The 12,942-nt window shown below is 49.7% G+C and overlaps 1 protein-coding gene across 7 annotated transcripts in view; it reads left to right on the forward strand.

Moving 5' to 3' along the window:
- PLCG2 (phospholipase C gamma 2) overlaps positions 1 to 12,942 on the forward strand; it is a 174,725-nt gene that overhangs the window by 81,346 nt on the left and 80,437 nt on the right. For all 7 annotated transcript variants that reach the window (XM_077890972.1, XM_077890976.1, XM_077890970.1 and 4 more), the window contains 3 exons: positions 2,002 to 2,145; positions 4,185 to 4,278; positions 5,368 to 5,415. In XM_077890972.1, coding sequence (XP_077747098.1) covers positions 2,002 to 2,145; positions 4,185 to 4,278; positions 5,368 to 5,415 — 286 coding nt within the window. The remainder of the gene's footprint in view (positions 1 to 2,001; positions 2,146 to 4,184; positions 4,279 to 5,367; positions 5,416 to 12,942) is intronic.

Genomic DNA, 12,942 nt, shown 5'->3' on the forward strand with positions numbered 1-12,942 from the left:
CAATACGTTGAAAAGTGGTTTTTAAGACTTACTGGTTTGCAACAATTTTAGACTCACGTGAACGTTGCAGAAATCCTATAGGATTTCTGTGTCCTGTTCATCTGGCTTTCCCCAGTGATAACGTCCAGTCACCAAACTCAGGACTGACACTGGTATGGTATGATTAAAATATAGACCTGAGGGGCACCTGGGTGGCCCAGTTGGTTAAGCGTCTGCCTTCAGCTCAGGTCATGATCTCAGGGTCCTGGGATCAAGCCCTGAGGCAAGTTGGGTTCCCTGCTCGGTGAGGTGTCTGCTTCTCCCTCTCCCTCTGCAACCCTTCTTTACCCACCCCCAATCATGCTCCCATGCATGTCTCTGTCTTAAATAAATAAAATTTTAAAATATAAAAATAAAATAAATTGCAGACTTGGTTTTCTCTATTTTTTTCTGTGGACTCAAGGTTTGTTTTGTTTTGGTGTCTAGGTCTACAGTTTTCTCACGTGTATAGGGTTGTGGAAATACCGCCACACAGAGGCTGCAGAACCGATGCCACTCATTTAAAGCCTCTTTACATTCCTTCATGACTCCTGTCCCCCGAATGGTTTTTGGTCCAACCAAAACAAGACCCATGGGAAGAAAGAAGAGAGCTTCCCGTTCATTCCACCCCTCTCTCCCCTAATTGCATTCACTGCACCCAAACTCCTGTTGCTACCTGTGGAAGCTAATCAACCCTGCTTTCCTGCTGATCAACCCTGACTCTAAATGCCTTCATTCACCTGATTCCTCCATCCCAGGTCCAGGCTCCCTCCCTCTCCTCTCATTTTCAGGGACACCTTTCTTTCCTGCTTCTCTCTTCCGTGCAAGGACTGAGATATATGTGCCAGGACTCTTATGGTTGCAAGGGGTAGAAACTCAGGTCACACTAACCAAACCTAAAAAAAGAATTTACTATGTCATGGAAGTAGCATTTTCTAGGACAAGTATGGCTTCCAGTATGACTGGACCTAAGGGTTCAGTCTTTTCCTGGGCTCAGTCTTTTCCTTCTACATTTGGGGAACATGCTCCCTGCTGCCCCCAGACTCCTGTTTTATCAGCCAGGCAGCAGCAGTAGCAAGAGAAATTTTATTAATATTTTTGGCCAAAATAAGTCCCAGGAGGATGCTGGTATGCCCAGATCGGGCCATGTGCTCGCCCCTGGACCAATCATGGTGCTCCACGGTAGGGCCCCTTGGCTATTCCTAGGGTCCCCTCTTTGACTTGTGATAGGTGGTGAGGAGAAGCAGATCAGCTTCATCTGAAACATGTGGAATGGGTCTGTTCCAGGAAAGGTGCTTTTTTTTTGACAGAAAAAAGAGGAGGAAGGGACTGGCTGAGCTTGTCTCTTTGTGATGGACCATGGTCATCCTGTGGCAGGGAGGGAACTCTCCCTTGGGTCGGGCGGCCATCTGTGGGGAGGAGGGGTTGCTCCTGGGTGATTTGGTCATCCTGTCGGGGGAGGAGGTCACTCTTGGATCAGGTGGCCATCTCTGGGGAAGAGGGCTTGCCCTTAGGTCTGGTGGCCATCTTATGAGGGGAGGGGTCACTCTTGGGCCACATGGGCATCTTGTGGGGTGAGGGGTCATCAGACACTGGGTCAGGCAGACATACTGTGGGGGAAGGTGCCTCCCTTGGGTCAGGTGGCCATCTGTGTGGGGGAAGGCATCTCCCTGGGGTCAGGTGGCCATCCTGCCCAGTTTGGTTAGGAAGGGACTGGAGTCACACAGCATCAGGAGTTATAGGGAGGATAGATTTCCTTGTTTCTGTTGTCTGTTGCTATACCAGCATCCCAGTACTTAGTAGCTTTGAACAGCAAGCTTTTTACTTATTTGCATGTAGACCTGCAGTGTGGACAGGGCTGAGGGGCTGGGGATTGCAGGAGTTGGGCGGTGCTTGTGGGGTGGGGTGCGGACTTGTGGCTCTGTCCTCACTCAGGTGGAGTGAACTCCAGCTTCTGATGAGCCTGTCTCAATTGTCTTTTAGTGGATATCATGGAAATCAAGGAAATCCGCCCAGGGAAGAACTCCAAGGATTTTGAGCGTGCAAAAGCAGTCCGCCAGAAGGAAGAGTGCTGTTTTACCATCTTGTACGGCACCCAGTTTGTTCTGAGCACACTCAGTCTGGCAGGTGAGTGCACCTTCATGCATTTTTCTCCTCGCCTACGCCTGGCTTCCTTCCTAGGACTTCTCTAATAGCAGAATGCTCACACCTGCCTGCCCCCTCCTCTGTGTTTGGAGGCATCATGGTTTTGAATCTAACGCTGCCCCTTTCTAGCTGTGTGCCTTTGGGCAAGCTACTCAACCTCTCTGAGAGCTGCGGTTTGCTCAGCTGTGAAATGGGGAGAACGGTAATGCTTGCCTCATTGGGGTGTTGTAAGCATTATGCTAAGGTCCTGCTTGGTGCGTGCAGAGAGCTGAAGGCAGGTTATATATAGTTTTTGTCCAGCAGAGCCTGGCCTATTCCCCTAAACTGGAGAAACTACCCTGGAATATTCTGTCTCACACATATGCGCATGTACATACACAGATTCATGCATGCACACACGCACACATAGTACACTTGCCACATGCATACACACATATGTGCGTGCATACATACGCTCACATAGACACATGATCCAGAGGTGAGATTTCCAGCTGTCCCCATGAATCCACCAAAAGGCCAAAGGGGCCTCTGAGAGGCCAGAAGATGAGCTGCAGAAAAGCTCGGGCACTTCACTCAGGAGCAGAAGCTTGTCACTGCCTTCAGGTCTCGTCTTAGAATTTATTGACTTAGAACCATTTGTGCAACTGTGAACGGTGAAAGAGAAAATAAATCCCTTTAAAAGTAGACCAAAACGGAGGGGAGATGGTGAAGGCTAAGCAGTGTCAGGGGCATTTAAATTAGGACCAAAAAGCTCTTGTTGATTTGCTTTTGCACTTGCTCATCATGCACCTTTGATCATGCACTCTGCACGGGGCTGTCCTAGCTGCCACCGAGACCCAGTCGCTCCTGTTACAGAGCTCACAGTATGCTGTGATAAGAGGTATAGTCCAGTCACAATACAGCATGCTGTAGGAAGACAGAGGGCCAATGTCAGGGAAGCTTTGCAGAGGAGGTGACTTTTAAATGGGGTTTTGAGGCATCAGTAGGAGTTGGGAGGAAAGAGGGAGACCCATCTGGGGAGACAATGTTATGTGTGTTGAGGGCTTAAAGGAGGGAAATAGCGAGCTGGATGTGGGAATAATGAATGGATGTCTGATTGATGGTGTGTGGCTGGTGCAGAGATGGGCAGGAGAGAGGGGCCTGTGCCCATGACCTTCAGAATTGTGTCCACTTAGCCCTGCTGCAGGCTGAGGCCTGGTTGTTCTTGGTAGGGAGACCATGAGAGCCCAAGCAAGTCTTAGAGTCCAGGATGCCAGCTCTGGTGTCTTAACAGAGCTCTGGAATTCAGTAGAAAGGTCCAGTAGAGAGATGAGCAAGACCTGGATTCAGATCCCAGCTTCCCACGTACGGGCTCTGGGACAGGTGTCCTGACAATTCTGAGGTTCATTTTCTCCTCATTCCCATGGGAAGAGTAGGAGCAGCAACCTTGGCATGTTCTCATCCAGATAAACAAGGTACCTGGTCCTTAGGACATGGTTAGTAACTCAGCGAGGTGTTTGCATTGCTAACTGATGATGCAATGAGGCACAGAGGGGTTAAGAAACCAGCTGAATGTCACACAGCCCTGAAGTGATGCAGTGGGACCCTGTCAGTGATGTCAAGCTCTCACCTACTGCTTGGCACTGCCTCTCTCCCCTCTCCCTGGCCTTGACTAGAAGAAACAGGAGATGCTGAGGATTGCTCAGGATTGTGGTGTGAATTATCCCAAGCCCTACACCTTATTCACTGACAGGGGTAAAAGCTAAAACTCTTGGGGGATGGGGGGAAGGTCATACTTGTCACCCTTGCCATAGAAGGGACATCTTGGGCATGTGGCTTCATCTCAGATACAAAAAGCAGGTCTTAGAACCACAATGATGTGAAGGAGATGCCTTCTTCATATCCTTGTGCAAAATGGGAATCTAGCACTGGCTCCTCTTGTCCCTATGGTCTGTGTGGGGCTGGGGCGGCCAGGGCCCTGATCTCTCTGCAGAGGTCTTCCCAGGGAGTAATAGCATCTCTGTTCCTGTTCACCTTTCCAGCTGACTCTAAAGAAGATGCGAATAAGTGGCTCTCTGGCTTGAAAATCTTACACCAGGAAGCGATGAGTGCATCTACACCCACCATTATTGAGAGGTATTGACTTTGCCTTTTTTTTTTTTTTAAAGATTTATTTATTTATTCATGATAGACAGAGAGAGAGAGAGAGAGGCAGAGACACAGGAGGAGGGAGAAGCAGGCTCCATGCCGGGAGCCCGATGCGGGACTCAATCCCAGGACTCCAGGATCGCACCCTGGGCCAAAGGCAGGCGCTAAACCACTGAGCCACCCAGGGATCCCCTCCTTTTTTTTTTTTTTTTTTTTTAAAAGATTTTGTTTATTCACGAGAGACACAGAGAGAGAGAGAGGCAGAGGGAGAAGCAGACTTCCCAAAAGGGAGCCCGATGCCGGACTCGATCCCGGGACTCCAGGATCATGCCCTGAGCCAAAGGCAGACGCTCAGCCCTTGAGCCACCCAAGTGACCCATTGACTATGGCTTTTTATCTTGAGTGCCCACATTCATTTATTCTGTTCCCTTAGCCAATGTGAGTGAAGAAAAGAAAAATGGGACATTTTATCTTGGAGGCTCACTGAGTGTCCTGCAGGGAACAGGTTCTCAGTAGAGGCTGTGGCCTCTCCAGCATCTCATCAAAGAGCCGTCCCCCCACCTCTCTCTGGTGGGGTGAGGAGTGTACTGAAACTGAGACGGAAACATACATTGTTGTTGGAAGGGAGGACCGGAAAGGACCGAGGGCTTCCTTCTTACAGGATTAAGAAGTGGTTCTACCAGGTCATCAGAGGACTTGCAGGATTTGCCAGCTGCTCAGGACTGCCCTGTCCGTGTGTCAGTGTCGTGAGGTCCACACGGGATTGGCGTGTGGATGACTGTCCCCTTGGCGAAAACCCTCTGATCCCCACCGTTTTTCTCATCAGCCTCTCGGGCGATAATGATCATCATCAGAGAGGATCGTCAGTGTAAAGAATGCCAGCCTGTACGAGTTGGAGGGGCCTCTTGGCTCGGCTAGGGCGTTTCAACCACAAGGAGAAAACCGCTTCTTCCCAAGCTGCTCAAGTTAGCAAGTTGGAAAGCTTTTCTTGTTTCCAGAATCCTTTGTCCCCATTCCATAGAACTGATGGAGACTCCTGCTGTTTACTAACTGTCTCTGTCTCAACTCTCTTCCCAGTTGGCTGAGAAAGCAGATTTATTCAGTGGACCAAACCAGAAGAAACAGGTAAGGATCTGTTCATGTTTTTGTGGTTTTTCTCCAGATCATCTTGGCCTCTGACGTTCTTTCTTGGATCAGTGCAAGGAAGTCAGAGCATGTTTTGTGGTGTGGAAAGGTCCCCGTGAGGTCTGGTTGGACCAGCGAGGTCCCAGATGCTCTGCCAAGCGCTGGGGGTTGATGGTGACAAATCCCCACTTCTCTGGGGCCTTACTTCTGTGGATTTTCAGGCCTCTCTGCAGAGACGGCTTCTCTGCCTTGGAGCCCTTGGATCTTATCCTTGAGGCTCTCACATTCGAGCACCTTCTGTGTCCGGGGAGAAAGGAGATCGCCATGTGCCTGCCCTACTTCGTGGCTGGAGAGAGGTTGACCATAAAGAAGTAACCCAGGGTGATTCATGGCAGTTAAACGGGCCAGGTAGACCTGGCCGGGGGACGTGAGAGACATGAAAACATGTAATTCAATGTACTTGTTCCTCAGAATAGTGTGATTTGGGGCCCTTCCCCGTCAGCACACATGGTGCTCTGTGCCAGACATTTTTTATAACAAACAAGGTTTGACCTTGGGACTTGGCAGTGTTATTTCCTTACTGATGAGAAATTATTTCCTTCTTGATGGACATAGAATTGCTCCTGGCCTGTTAGTATTACCGCTAATACTGGTACTTGGAGAACTTTGGGTCTGTTTGTAAGCATGTGTGAGGAGGAGGCAAACAGGATAAAGCCCTAGAGGGGGGATCCCAGCAGCGAAGTGTTTTCTGGTCTAACAGTTTGAAAGAGGTGATAGCAATTTGTATTTCTGTCTGTGGTGCAAGGGGACACCCCTTTCACCGTGCCCTGTATCACCAGACCTTTGGTGATCTGATGCGTGAAAGGCAACAGTAGGTGTTTGCTTAAATGTGTATTTATTTGAGTGAGATCGAACATTTTTTCATTGATCTTTTTTTTTTTTAAGCTATGATCCAGTTATTTTTTTAAAAAGATTTTATTTATTTATTTGACAGAGAGGGAGCACAAGCAGGGGAAGCAGCAGAGGGCGAGGGAGAAGCAGGCTTCCGTGGAGCAGGAAGCTCGACCTGGGGCTCAATCCCAGGACCCTGAGACCATGACCTGAGCCAGAGGCAGACACTGAACTGATTGAGCTGCCCCACACCCCTGCTCCAGTTATTATTAATAATGTAATGATAAAACCTGCCATTTATGGAGCACTCGGTTTGCCACACACACTGTGCTTAGCACTTAAAAATCATTGTATAATTTTCGCCTTGCACAAGACCTTTTTAAAAAATTTTTATTTTTTAATTTTTTTAAAAGATTTTATTTACTTATTCATGAGAGACCCACAGGGAGAGGCAGAGACATAGAGGGAGAAGCAGACTCCATGCAGGGAGCCCAATGTGGGACTCGATCCCAGGACCCCAGGATCACGCCCTGAGCCAAAGGCAAATGCTCAAACACTGAGCCACCCAGGTGTTCCTTAAATTTTTTTTAAATGATTTTCCTTCTGGGATGCCTGGGTGGCTTAGCGGTTGGGCATCTGCCTTCAGTTCAGGGTGTGATCCTGGGGTCCTGGAATCGAGTTCCGTGTCGGGCTCCCTGCATGGAGCCTGCTTCTCCCTCTGCCTGTGTCTCTGCCCCTCTCTCTCTCTCTCTCTCTCTCTCTCTCTCTGTGTGTGTGTGTGTCAAGAATAAGTAAATAAAATCTTAAAAGATTCTCCTTCTTTCTATTTGTTGAGAGATGTCGGCAGCTAAGCTCTCCAGCTGTCCCCTGGTGTCCCTTTCCACCTCTGAGGCTCCGTCACCTGGTGATCTCAGAGCTTGGGCTTGCCTCCTGGTTTCTTCCACATATGCCATCCGAGGGGCTGATGGAGAAACAGTCGCCACCAGTGGTGAAACGTTCAATAAGGTTTTTAGGTCTGCCAGAAGTGCACCGCGTGTCGCCCTGTCCATCCACCCTCCCTCCCTCCTCCATGTGCCAGCGTTTGCTGCGTGCGGTCCCACGCAGCAGGCTGCACACCTGCGTTAAGGAGGTGGATCTGGGGAGGCCGCACTGCAGGACTTGGTTCACACTGGTCTCTTTCAGCCTCTGAGGTGGGGCCTCCCTCATGTTTCCTTTCTGGGTGGCTTCGGGGTGATTCATTGTTGAGGTTGGCACAGGGATGCCAGAGGGAGCCCTCCCGGGCCCCCCTCTCCATGCACGGGTGCTACAGGGCCGTTGATTCAGTTTGGGGGTCCGCCTCCGTCTTGTCGAGGAAGGGCAGCCTCCCTCCGGCTGTCTTGCTCAGAATGGGTTTCTGCACAGCCTTCATAGAGACCCGTCTTTCCGTTGGCTGGCCTGGAACCCTCAGCAGAGGGGAGGTCTGTTTCTGCCTCGATGCCTCCCGCTCGCCCTCCTGGGCCTTCTCCGCATGGGCAGAGGCCCCGCTGCCCTGTCATCGTGTGGAAGATCCACCTTTCCTGTGGTTCTGGGAGGCTGGGAGGGAGTTTTTCCAAAAGGAATTCTGAGCAAGGAAGGTACCAGTGAAAGAGCAACTGACTTGTGCTCCTCCCTTCCTGTCGCCCACGGCTGGTGGCTGGTGGCATTTCCTGAAGGAGGACAAAGGAGTGGCAGAGGCACAGCAAGACTCTGGCGGCAGGAGGCAGGCAGGCTCCCAGGCCTTCCTGCGGCCTGCACACCTTGTCTCCCTGTGGAGCACCTGGGGCAGAGCAGTGGCCGCTGGCCCTCCTTGAGAAATCGGCTTGCACCAGCCAGCGTGCCGAGCGTGTTGCATACTTCTAGAATGCTCGCAGGCCACTGAGCTCGGTACCCTTTGACCCGTTTCTTGAGGACACTGAGGCCAAGCGGGGTTATCTGACCTGTCTGCAGCAACCCAGCGTGCCAGGTATGGCACCAGACTGTCTTTGAGTCGATGCAAAAGGAGCCCCCACACTGTAAAACTATGGCCTGAACTTTTAACTTATTTTCATGTCGTTTGATTTAAAAGAAAGGGTTTCCAAGTCTTACCTTTTAACAGTGTTGCTTTTTTTTTTTTTTTAAGGTTTTATTTATTTATTCATGAAAGACACACAGAGAGAGGCAGAGATATAGGCAGTGGAAAAAGCAGGCTCCCTGCCAGGAGCATCATGCGCAGGACTTGATCCCTGGGCTGCAGGATCACACCCTGAGCCAAAGGCAGATGCTCAACTGCTGAGCCACCCAGGCGTCCCATAGACAGTGGTTATTGAATGAACTCAAAGCTTTTCTCTTTCAGCTTATTTGTTTATTTTTAAAGATTTTACTTATTTATTCATGAGAGAAGAGAGAGACTGGGGCAGAGACCTAGGCAGGGGGAGAAGTAGGCTCCTCACAGGAAGCCTGATGTAGGACTTGGCCTACAGGACCGTGGCCTGAGCGAAACGCAGATGCTCAACCACTGAGCCACCCGGGTGTCCCTCTTTTAGTTTATTTAATAACTGTTTCTACTCACATAGGATCTAAATAGTCTCCATTCACATGGGTGCAAATTTAATTCTGCACTACTAGAAAACTCTCAAAATGTATTCTGAGGATGTACTGTTAATATAATCTTTGTCTTAAAAGGTTAACCCCTTTACGCAGAAATACAGAGACCCCACAGCAGCGTTCCTTGTGACCACTGAGAATAATCTAGTGCCACTCAATAGAACAAACCAGCTGCGGTGGGAGGCTTGCGTATTACTGCTTGATGTTGCTTTAGTTTTTTTATAAGTTGTGTTCCTGAAAGCTAGTAAAAGGCAGAAATCTTCCCTCCCACCACTCCCCCACCCCACAGCCTGGAAGTAAAATCTATTTGATGGGTTTGATTGTGGTAACATCCACACAGCATAGAACCTACACTTGCAGCGTCCGCTTCTGTGAGAGCAAGTGCGTTCAGACTGGTGCGTCCCTCCCCGCCATCCTCTTCAGAGCGCTTTTCATCTCACACGAAACTGTCCCCTTAAACAGTCCCCCCCATTTCCTCCCTCCCCACCCTAATAACCTCTGCTCTACCTCCTGTCTCCGCGAGTGTGACAGCTCTGGGTCCTGCGTACCGGTGAAGTCAGGCTCTGTTTGTCTTTGGGGGACTGGCTTGTTACACTTAGGACCCCATCCTCACGGTTCATCCACGTGCCAGTAGCAGGTGTCAGACTTTCCCTCCTTTTTAAGGCTGCACAGTACGCCCCTGTTGGGGGGGGTGCACGTGTCGTTGATCCGTCCATCTCTTGATGGACACTTGGACGGCTTCCCGCTTTGGGCTGTTGACTATTGTTGCTGTGAACCCGAGTGTGCAGCGCCTGCTTTCAGTTCCTGTGTGCGTTACTCGGAAGTGGGATTGCTGAATCCACTGGTGATAGTGCTGCGTCCTCAGACCTGGGCTCTTCCGCTTCCCACGGTGGCTGCAGCCTTCAGTCCCGCCCCAGGGCTCCAGGGCTCCAGGGCTCCAGGGCTCCGGCCTTCCCACTGGCTTGCCAGTGCTTGTTTTTCCCTGCCTGCCTTCCTGCCTTCCTGCCTGCCTTCCTCCCTCCTTTCCCTCCTGCCTTCCTCCCTCCCTCCTTCCCTCCTTTCCTTCCTTCCTCCCTCCCTCCTTTCCTTCCTTCCTCCCTCCCTCCCTCCTTTCCTTCCTTCCTTCCTTCCTTCCTTCCTTCCTTCCTTCCTTCCTTCCTCCCTGCCTCCTTCCTCCCTTCCTGCCTTCCCTCCCTCTCACCCTCTTTCTTTCGAATAATAATTATCTTAATGGGTATGAAGTAGTAGCTCATTTTGCTTTTGTTTTGCATCTCCCTGATTGCTAGGGATGTTGAGCATCTTTTCCCGTGCTTTTTACCATTTGCACATCTTCTCTAGAGAAATATCTGTTTGGTTCTTTGGCCCATTTTAAATTTCACCTTAACTATTTTAGACCATATTCTGCTTCCCAGGGCTGACCGTGGGCTAGGAACTAGACAACCTTTTATTTTTCATTCTTACACTCTCATTTGGCTTTTGAAAAAGCACACATAGATTAAAAAAAATGAAAGTAATTCATGTTCATTATAGAAAATTTTATTAATACTGGAAACTAGAAAAAATCTGTCTAAATGGGATATTAAATGGTAAGCACCGTTAACCCCAGCTACATCTAATTTCAGTAGATTTCCACCTTCAGTGTTTACTTCATTAAAATCTAATTACACATATGATCTTTTTTCCTCTTTTTTAATCTCTAAATTTGGGGACAGCTTTCCTGAGCAAAGTTGCAAAGATAGCACATCGAGTCCCTGAATACCCTTCCTTGCGGCTTTCTCTTGTGCTCCCCTCAGGCGTTACTGTGGCATGTTTGTCAGGCCTGAGGAGGAACAGGTGTTAGCACAGGACTCTGAACTGAGCCTGGGACTTGATTTGGAGCTCACAGTCCCCCCCGCCCCCATGCTTTTCCTGCTTTGAGATCTATCCCCAGACCCTCTGTCCCACTGCGTGGTTCTGTGGCTTGATCTCCCCTGAGCCAAGTCAGTGTCTCCATCTTTCCTGCTCTTGACAGTTTGAGGAATACATCCAGGCATTTTCTAGCATGTTCCTTAGTTGGGGTGGGTCTGACCTTTTTGTCATGATGAGGCTGGAGTGACGGGTAGGCTGAGGTTGCGGGTGTTTGGGAAGAATGTCGCAGAGGTGAAGGTCTTTTTCATCCCATTGTCACATCGAGTGGTGCGTGTTCTCTGCGGGGCTCGTCAGTGGCCATGTAACCCTTGATCACCTGGCCAAGGTAGTATCGGGAGATTTCTCCTTTGTAAAGTCACCATCCCCATTATTTGGGAATAAGTTGCTGAATCCAGCCCATCCTGGAGGGGAGGATTAAACTGTTTTCACAACATGTTAAACAGTAAGAATGTCTATACTTCCTGCGACTCTTCAGGAATGTGATGTCAGTGACTGCAAGAGCAACCAACCAAGGTGGGCAGAGCACCTAGGTTGCTCAGATGGGTAGGTGGCTGCCTTTGGCTCAGGTGGTGATCCCAGGGTGCTGGGATCGAGCCCTGGGTTGGGCTCCCTGCGGGGAGTCTGCTTCTTCCTCTTTCTCTGCTTGCTCCTCTTCCTGCTTGTGCACTTGCTTGCTCTGTTTCCCTCTCTCTGTCAAATAAATAAAATCTTTAAAAAAAAAAAAAAAAAGAGGGATGCCTGAGTGGCTCAGTGGTTGAGCGTCTGCCTTCATCTCAGGTCGTGATCGCAGGGTCCCAGGATCAAGTCCCGCATCAGGCTCAATGCAGAGTGCTTGCTTCTCCCTCTGCCTGTGTCTCTGCCTCTCTCTCTGTGTGTCTCATGAATGAATAAATAAATTCTTAAAAAAAAGAAAGAAAGAAAGAAAGAAATCAACGGGAAGTTGATATTTGGTTCAAAAAGTTGTCTTTTGTTTGTCATTTAACTTATGTCTAATTTTTCCCTATGTTCAGGTCACCAATGTGACCCTCATGAGAAGCATTTTTGGGGTCACTGTAAGATTCTTGGCCCTGTGCCATGACTCCATGGTCCCCTATTGAGCAGACATGCTTGGCTTTCCCTGAGTCTTACCTTCCTGCTGCTGCTCGTGTTGATGGGGGCTCCTTGAAGTCAAGGGTTTGGCTGGTTTGGTCTTTCTAGTGTTCGTCGGATGAAAGAAAGTTCTCATTATGTCATTCCTAGACATAACATGGAATGTTCTGGGAAGCGTGGGTGGCTCAGCAGTTGAGCGTCTGCCTTTGGCTCAGGGTGTGATCCCGGGGTTGTGGGATCGAGTCCCACATCAGGCTCCCTGTGAGGAGCCTGCTTCTCCCTCTGCCTGTGTCTCTGCCTTTCTCTGTCTCTCATGAATAAATAAATAATATCCTTAAAAAAATACATGGAATGTTCTAGCTTTGGAAGCTTTCCTTATGACATTTCCAGGCCTGGGGAGACTGAGTCAGAGGTGTCAGTGCTTTAACAATAACTCATGGCTTTTTAGAGATAACTCCCCCTCCCCAGTCTTGAGCCTTTAGAGTTTAGTTATCTGTTATCTAAGTATTAGGTTCTGGTTCTGCAGTTGATGCAAAAGGTGAGCATTTCTGTAATCCAAATACTCCTTGATAAAGCCCCACCCCATCCCCTGAACATTCTGTGAGGGTCCCTGGAATTGTGTTACCTGGTGTGAGGCTCACGGGGGCTGAGTCCCGTGGAGGCACAAGAGCCTGTAGGGCTCATAGCAGTTTGTCTTGCTGTCTCCAGATTTTTTACCTCCCTCTGCTTTTTGCCGCTGAGCATATAACATGGGATTTGCAGAGGCTGAAGCTGGGTGGGGCAGAGGGAAGACTGTTGGGTCTTCAGGAGGCAGAAGGGGCAGCGGTTGCAGGTGGAAGGCAGGTGCGCGGGTCCAGGTCTCTCCTTCAGCAGGAATGCACGTAGGTATCATGCAGCTCATGCTGTGGCCCTAGAACATTGGGACCGCCTGGGGGGCTTTGGCCTTAGGCGTGTACTGTCTCCTCTGCAGAGTTTCTGCTTCACAAGGTTTGGCCTGGAGCTCAGGAATCTGCATTTCTACCAAATTCCCAGCTGAGG

The sequence above is a fragment of the Canis aureus genome, chromosome 3 (genome assembly GCF_053574225.1).
Source record: "Canis aureus isolate CA01 chromosome 3, VMU_Caureus_v.1.0, whole genome shotgun sequence".
Taxonomy (NCBI): Eukaryota; Metazoa; Chordata; class Mammalia; order Carnivora; family Canidae; genus Canis; species Canis aureus.